This window comes from Cryptomeria japonica, chromosome 2, assembly GCF_030272615.1.
Source record: "Cryptomeria japonica chromosome 2, Sugi_1.0, whole genome shotgun sequence".
NCBI classification, from domain to species: domain Eukaryota; kingdom Viridiplantae; phylum Streptophyta; class Pinopsida; order Cupressales; family Cupressaceae; genus Cryptomeria; species Cryptomeria japonica.
This window is the reverse complement of record NC_081406.1, coordinates 127,611,201-127,626,381: the sequence shown is the minus strand read 5'-3', so window position 1 is coordinate 127,626,381 and position 15,181 is coordinate 127,611,201. Positions and strand designations below refer to the sequence as shown.

General features: G+C 35.2%; 1 protein-coding gene across 2 annotated transcripts in view; it reads left to right on the top strand.

Moving 5' to 3' along the window:
• The first annotated feature begins 6,361 nt into the window (after positions 1-6,361).
• The window catches only part of LOC131036362 (uncharacterized), a 99,840-nt gene continuing 91,020 nt past the window's right edge, over positions 6,362-15,181 (top strand). The window contains exons 1-2 of one of the 2 annotated variants that reach the window (XM_057968227.2): positions 6,362-6,517; positions 6,673-6,865. In XM_057968227.2, the coding sequence (XP_057824210.2) occupies positions 6,734-6,865 (132 nt within the window). In that variant the 5' untranslated portion in view covers positions 6,362-6,517; positions 6,673-6,733. Of the gene's footprint in view, positions 6,552-6,672; positions 6,866-15,181 lie in introns of both variants that reach the window. The other variant, XM_057968228.2, reaches the window with a different exon arrangement.

Sequence of the window (15,181 nt, the reverse complement as noted above, 5' to 3'; positions counted from 1 at the left end):
AATAAGGAGAGATTAAAGTTAAAGGCAAAGGAACTGAAATGCATACTAGGTCCTAAACTAAATATCCTCATCTCTTTGAGAAAAGAGATTTCTGAGGCTCTTATTCCAAGACTTAAGACACCGGAAGAGCAAATGCACATACTCACCGGTACAATTCAAAGGACATAAGCAACACTAAAGGATAGTGAGAGGTTCTATAACAGCCTAAATTTTGCATTAGTGGATCAGTATCAGATTGTAACCCACCAGTTACAGGGATCCCGACAGGAACTACTCTCAATTGACATTGAATGACAACCTTTGTCATTGATGCCAAAGGGGGAGTAGTAGAGGATGAGAAAAAGGAGTAAGGAGCACACAATTAATGTATGACAAAAGAGATCATCTGCTCAGACGGAGCACACAGTTTTGGTAAGACAGTTTTTGAGTAGACAGTTTTGGTAAGATTTTTGGACAACACTTTTCGGATACAATTTTGTCTTTCTCTCATGAGTGTTTCCATCAATGCCAAAGGGGGGGATTGTTGGAAAATGCACAATCCAATGAGAAATTGTAGGTGACTGAAGGTATTGTCATTGATGGCAACCTTACAATCCTATGACATCGGCAAACACCGGCACCGACAGACTCTACACCAGCATACGGTTCACCGGCAACGAAAAGATTGATTACCGACACCCTGACCGACAAGATTTTGTTTATTACTTAATGCATTTAATTGTAATATCTTTTTGTAAGCCAACATGGCATATTTTAATAAGACTCATATGTAAGTATGAGATCATAGAGGATCATTTGTAAGTAATATTCACTTATTGGCCAGTGAGCGAATATTGTGGGTCACAAATCCCACTAAGGTTTTTCCCACACCAGGTTTCCTCGTCAAAAATATTGTGTTATGGTGTGCTTTCTATATTGTGTTTATTGTTCTTATTTACTGCATTAATTCTTGTTTACTGGTACACTGTTTTGAAATGCAATTCATTTAATAAGTTCAGAAAAATCCATTAACCGGTTAGATACTGATTCAACCCCCCCTCTCAGCATCTTTAGGAATCCTAACAGGTAGAAAGACATTATTATTTATAGGTCTTCTCTCTTCACGTTTTATGATTACTTCGTAGGGGTTCATTTTTATATGGTTTGGGTGAGGTGTGTTGACATGTTGTGAGAGGTTATACAACTGTTTATTTTGTATGAGTGGATCATTGTGATTGTTCTCAGTATTATATAGTTTTGATAATCTCCCACACCTTGGTATGAGTGTGGATTGGTAGAATTAATATACCTTGATCTATTTTCAAATTTGGCATTACCCATATTGTGAGATTTCCTAGATATGTACGTTCTTGTAAGGAAGTTAAGTAGTAAAACAACTTCCTACACTAACCTTGAGAAGAGGGTAATGCAAAAACTTTTACAGATCGTTACAACAATTATAGAAACTTAACAATAATAGACATAATAACATGCATACCACAACACAATGATTTGTGTGGGGAAAACCCTTTTGGGAGAAAAACCCCACACTCCAAAAATAGCTCACTATATATTATTCAACAATCAATAACAAATTATAATATACTTGCTGAGAAAGATCTTCACAAGAGTACCACTAATCAGAGACTCAGAGGTTACTCAATAGCCATAAGACTCTTACACACAATGTCTATCTCACACACTCTTCATATATAGGCGATACAATACAAGAAATCGTCAAACAATATTACAAAACCATGGGCTAAAACCACCCAATAAAGTAGAGTCGACCTTATCTCCATTCTAAATGCCCTATGACATGTCAAAACACACATCGCCACGTGTTCTTCCCTTTTACAACCCATTTATGTGTCTGATGCATTTTTTTATGTCCTATTACAAGAGCCTAAACTTCTGGAGGCCATAACTTGTGAACCGGGTGTCCGATTAACAAACCGTTAGATGTGTTGGAAAGATCGCGAAGTGCTCTATCACATCATAACCTACTATGTTGGTAATAACCACTTTTCAAGGCATTTAAGAAGGTCTAAATTCTTCAAAATTAAATTTAAACCTTTCATCGCACCCTCCAAAAACATATTCTTTAATATCTTCAAAACTAGCTATGATCTTGCGGCGAAAATTTACTGGCATGCTTATCTAGCCAATCCGAAGCTTTGGAGAGAATTTCACACCATTTCATGCTCAAACAAAAAGTTACTATAAATAGTAACCTCATGTAAATGCAAGGTTGAGACACCATTTTCCTAGCACTTCGTTTATGGGTTTTATACAGGAGCTTGTGATCATGGTTTGTGGGTTGCGTATTATTAACATGGGTTTACTAATTTTATTGACAACTCTTAGGTGTGTATGGTTGGATTTATTAGCACATGTAGAGGGTGTTATTTCTAGTCATGTAGTTTTTTGCCTTTAACAATGGCTTGGAGTCTTTATTGTCACATGGATTTAATTCTTGTGTTCTTTTGATTGGTGCATCTTCACCCTCCCATGTTTATTTTCTTCCATAGGTGGCATGTTGAAAGATGAGAGGAGTTCTTGCTTAAGATGGTGGTCATCTTGGTTTTATTGCAAGTACCTTATGGAAAATGAGAGCATGCTAGAGATTCACGTGGCTTCATGTATGGATATGGTGTACTTCATTGATTGACTCTTATGAAATTTATACAAGTAAAAGAATGTTGAGACTAGGTGTTGTACACCTTGTATGAAATGAAAACACTATAGTGTTACAAATTAAATAAATATTTACTATTGTGTATCTAAGAGATGTGTTCAATTACATTAGATATTTATCTTGGGACATTTGTAAAGTTGTATGTAACATTGGGTTAGTTATTTTCAGGTGGGAGACATACGCTAACTAATTGGGAAATGTATTTAATATTTGTATCAAAAAGTAAATGCGGGGTTAATGGTTTTGTGTACTCATGGTTTTATCTTACCACTACATTGTATTTGTGTGAGCATGAATCTATACAAGCAAGCACATGTTTAGTGGTTAAGGTTGGTTGTTTGAGTGGGTTATCATTTTATTGAGTATTTATAAGGAATGCATATATGAATCATGACATGGGATGTGTGGATCCTTTCTTAGACACATGAAAGATGCATTAGAGAGCCTTGATATTTTATAAGTGTTCATTGGAACTCTATAAGTGCATGTGTTATTTTATTATTGAATAATTGATGGAGTATGGATTCTTTTGTAGGTTGGATATTTCACTATTGAGGGTTTTGTTAGAGTGTGTTTTGTGTCATGTCTACTTGATATGTTCATTATGGTTGTTTTGTAAGCTTCTATGGATGCTTTTCTATCATGGGGCAAATGGATTAAATGTACCAGGTATTATGCATGATTCTCTAACATTCAAGGTGTCTAAGATAGTTGCAAGGATATACGAAACATGCACTATATTGATGCAATAATTAGTTTTGGAGAATTTATGACTATCGAGAGTAGTTGTAGCAGTATGTGGTTATCGTTCACTCATGAAAGAGACAACTTTGAGTTTCATATGGATCACTTTAGGTCTTTTAGTTGATAAAGTCAATAAGCACCACCTCTTATGCCTTATTGGAGATTTTAAAGGATAAAATCTATGAAATCGCTTCTTCCAATGACCAAGAATAATTAGCATTTATTTCTCTGTAAAATAAATAACCCCTGAATTCCCTCAAGAGGTTTTATCTTGTACTCTCTCTACATGTATGAAATCAAGACAAGCGAGGGATTCTTAAGGATTTTGGGAATGTAATTTTGTAAGTAAGCCCTTATACCAGATTTATTTAGCCCTTTTTATCAATAAAAGCACCAGTTTTTGCCTCTATAATGTCTTTTACACAATGCATTATTGAAAAAGTTTGAGACAATATTGTGAATCAACTATTCCTTGTGATTTCAACTTTATTTTTATAACCTTTGTAATAGTTTTATGAGAAATTTGTAATATATCAAATACTATAATTATTTTTATGCATATGAAAACTAGTTAGAAGCTCTTCAAAATTACTCTGGTGCATCACCACATATAGTATTTTTTAGATTCATTCCTTCACTCTTTTCAATTGATAAAAAATAAATAGGAGTAGGATTATTTTTTGTTTTCTAAAGCATATTTCGAACAAAGAACCAACTCTTCATTTGGGGGTTTGGCTTCAAATAGCAAGGTCCCATACCTCAAATCATTCCAAATGCTATCTTTGAACTATTGAGCAAGGTTTGATGAGTGTATACATTTATGTGATAAGAAGATCCTTAAAAATATTCATAATAAAATTATTATATAACTAGGAGTTTCTATTGCAAATATACATGATGGTCCCACACAACTATTTTTCTAAGTTTGTTATTTGAATTATAGGTAATCCCTTGACTATTTATCTAGGATTATTATTTAAATTTTAGCAACACACGCAATCCTATATAAATTTTGAATTAAGCATTAAGGATAAAATTAATGGTTTTTTTTATAGGTAAATTGCAATCACGGGGGTTGCTCCCATTTATATTGTCCATAGAAATTAAAAGTTTTTACATTTTCAAGATCTCAATATGATAGGCCTCAAAATTCAGGGGAAGACACAAAAACCTTGATTATTAGTATCCACAAAAAAATTACTAGATTTTTTGACTAAAAGATGAAAACTTATATATTACCTTTGAACAAATAAATTCATCAATTGAACACTAATTAGACTCCACTACTCTTCTTCTTCTTCCTTTGAGCTTTCTAAAATTGAAATGCTGGGCCATTTGTTGCCCACCTTCACAACAATATCCATTATTTTCTTCATGAAATCTACACCTCTAGTTACCTTCTTTTGTCATCAAGCTTCACTCTATAGCATATTGGTGTTGATGGATGTGTGTCACTACACATTGAGGTTCACATTCCTTGTCTTTCTCGTCTTAAATAATTTGTACTCCAATCCCATACTCGACCATTACAAGCATTTCCACCAACCCACAAAGACACCAACTTTTGATAAGAGAGGAAGCCATCGCCATTATCATATCCTATGCCTCTCCCAAATTAAGTAATATGAATAGAAAAATAGAAGAGATGTTTGCGTTTACTTGAAAGATGTGATTCTCCAACATGAATTCGTCCCCCAAGATCCATTGAATTGCAAAGGAAAAAACAATTACGAGTTTTAAATACACATTTCAATCTTACATTCAATACCTTCCCTATGAATGACATTTACCATAGCTTGGACACAAGCCTAGTAGCTATAGAGATTGATGAAAAAGCCATATGATTCAAATCTTATTCATTTGAATCATTATTAGATTGACTTCGCTAGAGCTCACCTTCTCCCTTGATCACAACTTTGTTGCAAGGTGTGCGCCCTTGGTCTCTGTGCATCAAAAGCGGTGTGTTTGCAACATGGCTTAACCACCTCTCGTGGATTCTATAAGTTTAGTGGTTGTATCAGACATTGACAGATCGATCTTTTGGTGCAACAACAACCACTCCCAACAATTGGTATCAAAGCTTGGTCACGGGTTCAAACCCCGCTTGTGCTGAGGGGGGGATTGTTGCAAGGTGTGCGCCCTTGGTCTCTGTGCAACAAAAGTGGTGTGTTTGCGACATGGCTTAACCGCCTCCCGTGGATTCTATAAGTTTAGTGGTTGTATCAAACAATGACAGATCGATCTTTTGGTGCAATGACAACCACTCCCAACAAACTTGCCACAAATGGAAGGGATATGCACTATATTCATGACGAGTCTAATGCAAATTTTGTCATTTTTGATATCTTACTCATCAGGTTTGCTCATTAATGATTACCTTCCATTATGGAGCCTTTGAATTTTTTTTTTAAAGGGGGCCATGCGTTTATCTTCTTGTCAACTAAGAGTTCCTTTATTCCATTGATTGCCATGCTAGCAAGTAAGTCCACCTCATTATTGATCTCACGGTACATATGATTAATTGTAAAGTCCTCCAAATAGTTTAGCATAGATAGGGCAAAGAAATTAGCCTGTCAATCTTCTAATTTGAAGAAAAAATTCTTCGTATATTATTGACTATAATGATTGAGTCATCTCTAATTGTAATTTTATTTAGACCTTAATTAATTCATAATTGTAATCCTATTACCACCTCAACTACCTCAACCACCTCACCCTCATTATTTGTTCCGAGTTTGAACTTTTACCTGATCACATAAATCACATCACAGTACCATTAAAATCCCTTAGTATACATCCTTCCCCTATTTTCCTATTTTTTTGGAAAACAAATTTGAGCTATCCCAACTTTTTTTTTGTTTTGAAATAATGAAAAATCTATTGAGTATATATATTTTAAATATACGACTGACATTAATGAGGTTAATGAGGTTATTGCTTATTAGTGAGCATTGTTCTTCTTATTCTAATTCGAAATTCCGCCTTCGAATTTTCCCGCTCATCTATTTTCACCCAATACAACGAATTTGTTTCGTTGTCAGTGGGAGCGTAATTTGTCTATACGCAAGTCGGGAGTCGCAGGTTCGATCCCTCCAGGTATGCTATGTCAAATAACAGCTACGAATACTAGGTAGAGATCTCTGAAACGAAATGCCCTAGCTACTCCTACTGTTACAAGCACTTAGGTTAATGCTCTGTTTCTCTTTTACAAAATTGTTATCCAAAAACCCTAATTCATGGATTTGAAGCAGATTATGCTGGTCAAGAATAAGATTGCAAATCCATAATCGAGTCATCAAAATATAGTGTGAAATGGGGGAGGTTGCAACCGCGAGAATAACGGCGCCTTTATTTCCGTCGTCTGATTCCAATGGTTCTATGGAAGGTCGAAAAATTATCCAAGGGGCTACTGCTGGAAAGAGAAAGACCCCATCAGAACTCAGGGTAATTTATTATTCTTATTTTCTGCCTTTTCAGTTTGATTTTTTTATTTTTTATTTTTAATTTATATTTTGGGACCCCAGCCCTTACGCTGCCAGGAGAAACATACCATACAGGATACAAAAAGCCTGTGTAAACAGCCCACACAGGTGTGCAACACGCAAGATAAAAAGCTTAACATAAAAGCTAGCAACATAAAACAATTAGACAAAAGAAAATACAAAATAGAGCAAAACTAGCATGAACAACCCACAAGGGCGTAGCTGGAGGAATAACAGCAGTACACCAAGCAAACCAAAGTGTTTCAGTTTGAATTACTATTTGAGATCTTTCTGGAAAAGATTAAAATACCCGTGGAAGCGTTTTTCGTCTTTCTTTCTGTTCCTGTTAAATTATAGGTTAAAGCATGTTTTCAATCGCTTTAGACCATCAGAACTCCTTCAGGATCCCTTATTGTTTTCAATAGGTTTGTTTACTTTATTTTTTTTCCCCGGTGCGAGGAGATTTAAAATATATTTTTAAACCATATAATGGAACACTTGGATGGTCCCAAACGTGCATTCTAATAGCTTCTTAAATAGTTTGTTCTTCCAAATAATCAAACAAACACAATAATAAATATAATGTGCTTGAGTGCTTGCAGTAGGTTTGATAGGGTTCTTCTTTTTTGATCTAAGAGGAGGGGGAATTTTTGAAAAAGATTGCCATCTGTTTTTTTAAAGTTAGTTTTTCAAATTTCAATTTTTGTCCAGTAGCTCTTTGAATTTTGTAAATGGGTTGTGGCTTCTTGTAGGTTGTGGTTCATTGATTTTGCATTATGTGCATGCTAGTCACATATGGAAAGATAATCTTGACTTTAGAAGCTAATGACATTACTTCTCAAGGTATAGGTGCAGGTTAGGTTTCCTAAGTCATTCATCTTTGCAATGGAGTTGAGGTTTCCGGGAAAAAATTGTTTCTATGTATTTATGATGGACACAAGGTTGAAGAAATACATTAATCTCCAGCCACAAACAGATATTGATACAAGCAGTGAACTTGGTATTGGTACAATTTGTAAGAGGGTACGATAATTGGAGTTGGAAGGCTTGGAATGAGTGATTGGCATACGTTCAACTGTCAACACTCCTTTGATAGCAGAAACGTGCTCTTATACATTGTTTTTACTTTTTTCAATTAAAGTATTTTGATTATTTCTTTCTCATAACATATAATGTTGTCCATTGACTATAAGAGGGTGCTGGAAAAGAAACTTGTTTCATAACAACCAAGGACATAGGATTCAGTGAGATTATAAGGCAAATACACTAGAAGATGAATTGAGCATCTAAAGGAGTCACTAGTGAAGAACAAAGCTTACAATGATCATCATGGAAAGGAACATGATTTACACCTTGTGGACATGGTGTGGCCCTCACTTGTGCAAGGAGTAAATCCAACGACAAGGGAAGAAACCAAAATTGGTAAGCTATGTACTTTCTAAGTTAGAAAACAAGTGGGTAATAATGCATGCATATGTATCTAGTGGTAAACGTGGAGAGGTTAAGACACTTAGATCCATTCAGGCATAATGACAAAGAAAGGGACTATCTATTGTATTCCATAGAGGATTTTGTAATTGATTACTTAGAGAGATTGGAAGGGGTCAGTAAGTATCAAAAGCAAATGAGAAACACATGATAGGAAGAACAAGACCTTATTAGGTTGGTCTCAAGAGATAGCTATTGGGATAGGTGAGATGCTACCTATTGATGTGTTTTTTATGCACATGCGAACACAGAATAAAATACCTAAAGTATCTTATCCTCTCTTGAACAAAATCTCTCAAATGCTGAAGATTAGCTTAAGGATCACTTGAGAAGATTCCAAGGTTCATGAATGTAGGGTCACTACGTGTGGATAAGATTCTTTGGTTGATGTGATTATGCTGGAATCACAAGAGGACTTACATTAGAATGCCTGAATGCTTGATTTGCTGGAACTCGATCATTTGATGTTGCTATATGGTGATGCTCTTTGTCCTAAACTAGCTTGATTTTGTAAAAATGTCAAAAGGTAAAGGGTTGAGAAGGTCTATTCTAAGACCTAGAATGTAAGAACATAGATGAATGACTATATGGAACCCTACCGAGCGAGGTCTCACCATCAACTTGAACAATTTGACATAAGCTCAGTGCAATTGTCTAAGGACATTTCAAAGATGTTCGAATCGATACCATCAAACATTGATCACCATTCAAGTTAATGCATAAGCAATGGATGAATAACGATTCAAAGTTAAGCTCATATCATTCCAGTTGACCACACAAGGCACACTTACAATCAATAAGAGGCTAGTGATATGGATTGGGCGGATTCCACACAAATGCATTCAACAAATTCTTCCATTCAATCTAATTATTTATCATCTAACATGAAGATCCAACAAGAAACCATGCACATTGTAAAGAAACAACACACTTCACCATAAATTCAATGAAAATGGAGTTCATTTACAACTTGGGCAACAATTTCTGCCTTCTCCTCCTACTCTACTCTAATTACTATTCTATTCTCTTAAGACTATCTATTGAGTATTAGCTATTCTACTCGCTATTTTTCTTTACAAATGAAGAGTCTGAGCCTTATAAAGAGAGCTCATTTGCAATGAATGGCCAAGATTGAATCTCCATCAATGGTCAAGATTTTACACTGAAACCCTAATTAGGGTTTGTTACAACAAACTCTCCTTAGCCAATGAGAAAATTACATTTAGTGAATGTGGACCAATAGATATTGAGGGTAGTTACATCGGAGTTTGTGCATCCATGGGTGAGCTTGGTTCATTTAATCAAAACGTGCTGATGTGGACCTCTTTGATTGGTGGAGTAGCGACAGAGATACCACCTCAATCTTGCACTTTGTAGACTTGATTCGATTCATCCATCATCATGAAGGGATATCAAGAGATATCTCTTGATACTCAACATTCTCTAGCTCGCTCAAAGTAGTGGTGATGAGAATTATTGATGTAGCTGAGTTCTTCTTCCATCCTTGTTTGCTTTCCTTGGAGTGATTGTATGACTTCTCCTTAAGATCCTCAAACCAATCTTCTTCCAACCTGATCCTTTTGATCTCTTTCCTTACCTCCTGCAAAATAAACAATTGGGCATCAAACATACATGGTATATAACCTTTACATATTACCATTTTGACTTAATCCCTCATTCTGATTTTATATGATTTTCTCTAAATCTGATCAAAGAGGATTGATAATAATCAAGGAACTCGTTATAGCTGAAGGGATTTCGCCTTGTTGAAGATGAATTTTCTGCTCTTTAGATGAATCTGGACTGCTCAATAGTGAAATTCGCTTCCCTTTTGACAAATTCGCTCCTCCTTTGTTTAGTTTTGATGCTCTATAATGAATTCGTCCCCCTAAACATCAGATCCACATCTTCAATGCTTGAATTTGTCTTCCTTGATCATCAGGTCTGCACCTTCAATGTCTAATTTCGCCCTTGTGCCACAACAACTCACCTATATTTTGATAAAATTCGCTTATGTGCTGACAAAATTTGATGTCTAGCTCGAGAAATTCGCTGTCTGGCTGGTCAGATTCAGTTGGTCTGCTCTCAAATTCGCACTTGGAGAGAAGAGTATACTTGAATTAATGGTTGAAATGAATGTTTTAACCCTTCCTTTATAGGTGCTTAAAGCAAGATTCATGTCCCTTGAGTGCATGGCCGACCTGATTTAGTAAAAATAAATAAATTGCTTCTATTATGCCAGCCAACTTAATCGTTTCTTTTTTTAGAATTTCGAAAATTGAATAAGTTTTTGGCTCCAAAACATGTGAATTAGAGGAGCTCGCTTTAGGACCTTAGGGAGGACAAAGCATAAAATTCGCTCTAGGACCCTTGGAAGGACAAGGCATGAAGTTCGCTCTAGGACCCTTGGAAGGACAAGGCATGAAATTTGCTCTAGGACCCTTGGAAGGACAAGGTCAAAGAAAAAAAACTCGCTCCATGTCCTTTGGAAGGACAAGACCTATAATGAAATTCGCTCTGTGTAAATTCATTCTCTGACCTTGGCAAGGACAAGACCCAAAATGAAATTCGCTCTCTGTCCTTAGCAAGGACAAGAAAATTGCTCTTGGGCATTTGGGAGGGCATTCGCTCTATGTGCTTTGCAAGGACAAGGTCAAGGTGAGAAAGTTCGTTCTATGTCCTTAGCAATGACAAGGAACAAGTTCTCTATGTCCTTTGCAAGGACAAGGTCAAGGTGAGAAAGTTTGCTCTATGTCCTTAGCAAGGACAAGGAACAATTTCGCTCCAGGACCTCTCCATGGACATGGCTTGAAAATTGCTCTTGGACCTCTCCAAGGACAAGACTTACTAGTTTTGCTTTCAAATCTCAACAAGGTACATGCTTGAACAAATTCGCCCAACTTAGCAAAATTTTGCTCTAGACCCTTAGGACGGTACATCAATAAGTCTAAGTTCGCATTGTGTCCTTCGGAAGGTACGCACATGTTTTGAACCAAACTCGCTCTAAGACTTCTCTAAGGACTTGACTTTGGAAATCTTCTTTCACTTGGTTGGTTTTGAGTTCAAGTTTTCCATTCTTTCCACATAAAAGCACCATCAATTCGACCCTTAAAAACACCTATGGAGGAAATTCGCTTTGGGACTTTAGCAAGGACATGACCTTGGTGAAATTTCGCTCTAGGACCTTTGCAAGGTATGAGAGTCTATGTCTTTAGCAAGGTACGGGGTCAAGGTACTTGGGCAAATTTCGCTCCAGCGAGGGAGCAAGGTACACCTCCTTAGGAAAGATTTTTGACTTAGTCCTTTCACCTGACTTTGCTCAGTTTGTTCAATCTTAAATCATTTTTGCAACACTTGATGCCCTACTTCACTCCACTTAGGAGACCAACCTAACATGATGACTCTCTAGCTACTTGAGAAACTCTATTCCTTCAATGTAAAGACTCTAAGACAACCTAGAAAGCAAAAAGTGGGGGGTCCCGATTTGCAATGGGGCGATGTGTGAATACCTCACAACACTACCCAAGGGAGAGGGTAAAGCAATTGCTCTCTCATGTTCTCCAAAACTTAGTTTGTGGGTAAAAAAGAAAAGACATGAATCAATTGAGGCAATAACATAAGTTGTAGTGAAAGCTGGTTTGAAATAGACATGGTAGTATCTAACCACATGGAGAGTAAAAAGGAACTTTTCACAAAAGTCTATAAGAACAAGTTAATCATAGAAACTCTATGCAACTTTTATTATGTGTATAAAAGATGGTAATTTGTTAAGGTGAAAGTATTTTAGTCTCAATTGTTTTTTATTGCTTTCATTTCATAGAAGTACAAATAGAGGCTAGGAGGTTGTTCGAGTCCAGCTTCACCTCATTTAAGTACACCTAAGAAGTATATAAGTCTTTTTGACATCAAAAGTTACATACAAGGTTTGGTGGGAATTGCATATGCTTGTCAAGAAAAAATTGGGAGGTCAAGAAATTTTTTGGACTCAAAGAGGAAAACACAAGCTATAGATTTTTGGAAAAAGGAATTACTAGTCAAGAGGATCTTGGATGGTTTAGGTTGATTCAGTCTTATTGAGCCATTTCATTTTTATTGTTGAAATTCTTGAATCATTGAATAATCTCTAGAAAATGTTGGAATTATTTAAATTTGCACGTGTTTGTAAAACTTGCATATGTTATTAAATCTCCTCCACATGCCTTTTATAGGCAATAATAGTGTTTGCAATTATTGCATTGACAACGTAGTGTAATCTTTAGATGGTGGAAAATCTATTTTTCCTCCAATATTTGTAATTTCCTCAAGTTAGTTGTTGTCCTTTGTAGGTGGTGCTTAATGAATGCATTGAAGCATTCCATAAAGGGTAGGTTAGTATAGTGAGACCATGTTAGCTCCATAAACCTAGTTAGTAGTGGGGTCCTCCATCTTTTGTAACCTGTGACCTTGGTCCTTTAGTTGGGCACTTGCTTGTAATAACTTGGATTTATTCACTAACTATAATTTTTTATCCTATAGTTCATGTAACACTTGAATCAGCAAATAAACATCTATGCTGTGAAAATTAATTTGTAGTGCACCTCTTGTAGTTTTTCTTGTTAGAAATGAGCTACACCTAAAACATAAGGATCCTATCGAAAAAATGGTCATGAAAAGGGTTGACAACTTATTGGTAGAGCGACCTCACATGCAAATGGGTGGTCGTTCCAGCTAGTTTGTACAAAATAAAAAATATGGGAGTGTGGTCGTTCCAGCTAGTTTGTACAAAATAACATAGTATGGGAGCCAAACTAGGAGCCTTGAGCACCAAAGTTTTGCATATAGGGGTGTTGTACAAATGAGCTACACTTGAATAGTCATAAGGAGCTTATCAAAAAGCCTCGACCACAAAGAGGGTTGGTAGCTTTTGTGATAGAGCACCCCAACATGCATATGGGAGGTCCTAAGTTCAAGTTCTAGTTAGTCCAAGGAAAGTAACTTTTCTTTGCATGGTTTGATGGCTTAATTTATGTTGTCAAAACTTGTTGTGTTGGTTGCAAATTAAACTTGCTTACTTCATTGCAAACGATTGGATTAATAATAATGTTCTAAGAAAGAGAGACTAAATTTGACACTCGCTCATTTGTTGTTTGATGTAATGTCCCCAACTCGGATATGGTCTAATTTAACCATAATCAACCTATTTTCAAAGTACTAATGACTTAAACTAACTTGTTTAAGAGTCAAGTCTATCTTACACGAGTCAAATCTGTGATATTCGATCTTTCTTTAGTCTATCAAGTACTTGCTAACTTACCATATTAAACAATCAATCTTATTCTGATTCATTTATAAATCATTTACATATTTATTAATTATTATTTGTATGAATTATTATGTAATATTATTGAATTTCTAAAAGTATTATGTTAACCATAAATATCTATATTTACAATCATTATGTTACTCCTTACTCTGATTGAGTGTGTATATATATATATATATAAACAAATGAATTAAATAATATTACTAATTATATATGGATTTGCTAGTATCCTTAAATATAATCTACTAATACTACTACCATTTAAAACAATCTTAATTGGTAATATGTTTAGGGGCTGGTATTGGCAGACAGATCTGACGCATGCTAGATCTGGTCTGCCACTGTCATGATACTTATATCCTTATTAAGTATATAGCACTCTATGTTAATATTTTCCTTGATATTAAATTCTGCATAGAAACATTATCGGACTTCATAAAGTAGGGATACATATTAAGCACATACCATGAATGCCACCAAGAACAAGATGTTACTGCCTGTAACTTAATAACAGTTCTGATCTGAACTGATCGATCCTGCTGGATATTAATATCTCATATGTCATCCGTCCCCCCCTTGAATCATTTATGTTCATCCTTTTAAATGCCTTATGGACGGAATAGTTGTATCTCTTCTTGGGAATGGACATACCCTTCCCTTAATCGTGTCTCTTCATGAACAACTGTTGTTATCCTAATTGCTGCCTTAACATAAGCCTCTCTCTTTTTATTTTTAATTCCCCCTCCTTAAATAGACATTGCACCTTTAATAGGTCACGTAAGAGGCATGGTGAAGACTTTCCCTTTCTCATAACTCTTGCTAACAATTAATCATGATTAGTATTTACTTGTGACCCCACCAATCATTACTAATGCAGTTTGTGTCCTCTCTTAGGATAGCGATCATGTTAGGATATCTGTAGCTTGTTCTATATGATTTCATTGATGAATGATGGCCACAATTATAGCTACAATCCCATCTTTCTTATATATTGTAATCCATATTCAATTCGTTCTTCCCTCCTAATTGTTCTCTTATGATAGTCTTGGCTCTATCAATCTGCAATACATTTGACAAACACCTTCCTTATCGGTCCTTCATATGATGTGATACTATCAGGTGTTTATTTGCTAATGTGTATACGATTCTGAGGTTATGGATGCCACAAGCTTTCAATTGTGATCAATTGTCTATTCATAATATTATTAATTTAATATTACTAATAAATAAATAATAAATTATGTTTCATGTAAATAGTAAATAATAATAAGAATAAAATAATAAATTAATAAATAAATAATAATATTAGTAATAAAAATAATATGTAAATTATGTTTATAATATTATTAATTTAATAATTCGTTGGTAATTATTATATTAATTAGTAATAGTTACTTTATTAGGATATATATAAAGATCAAGGAGGGGACATGACATTTGATCTCAATGGGTATTTGCTATTTTTAATCTAACATATTACACATGTTT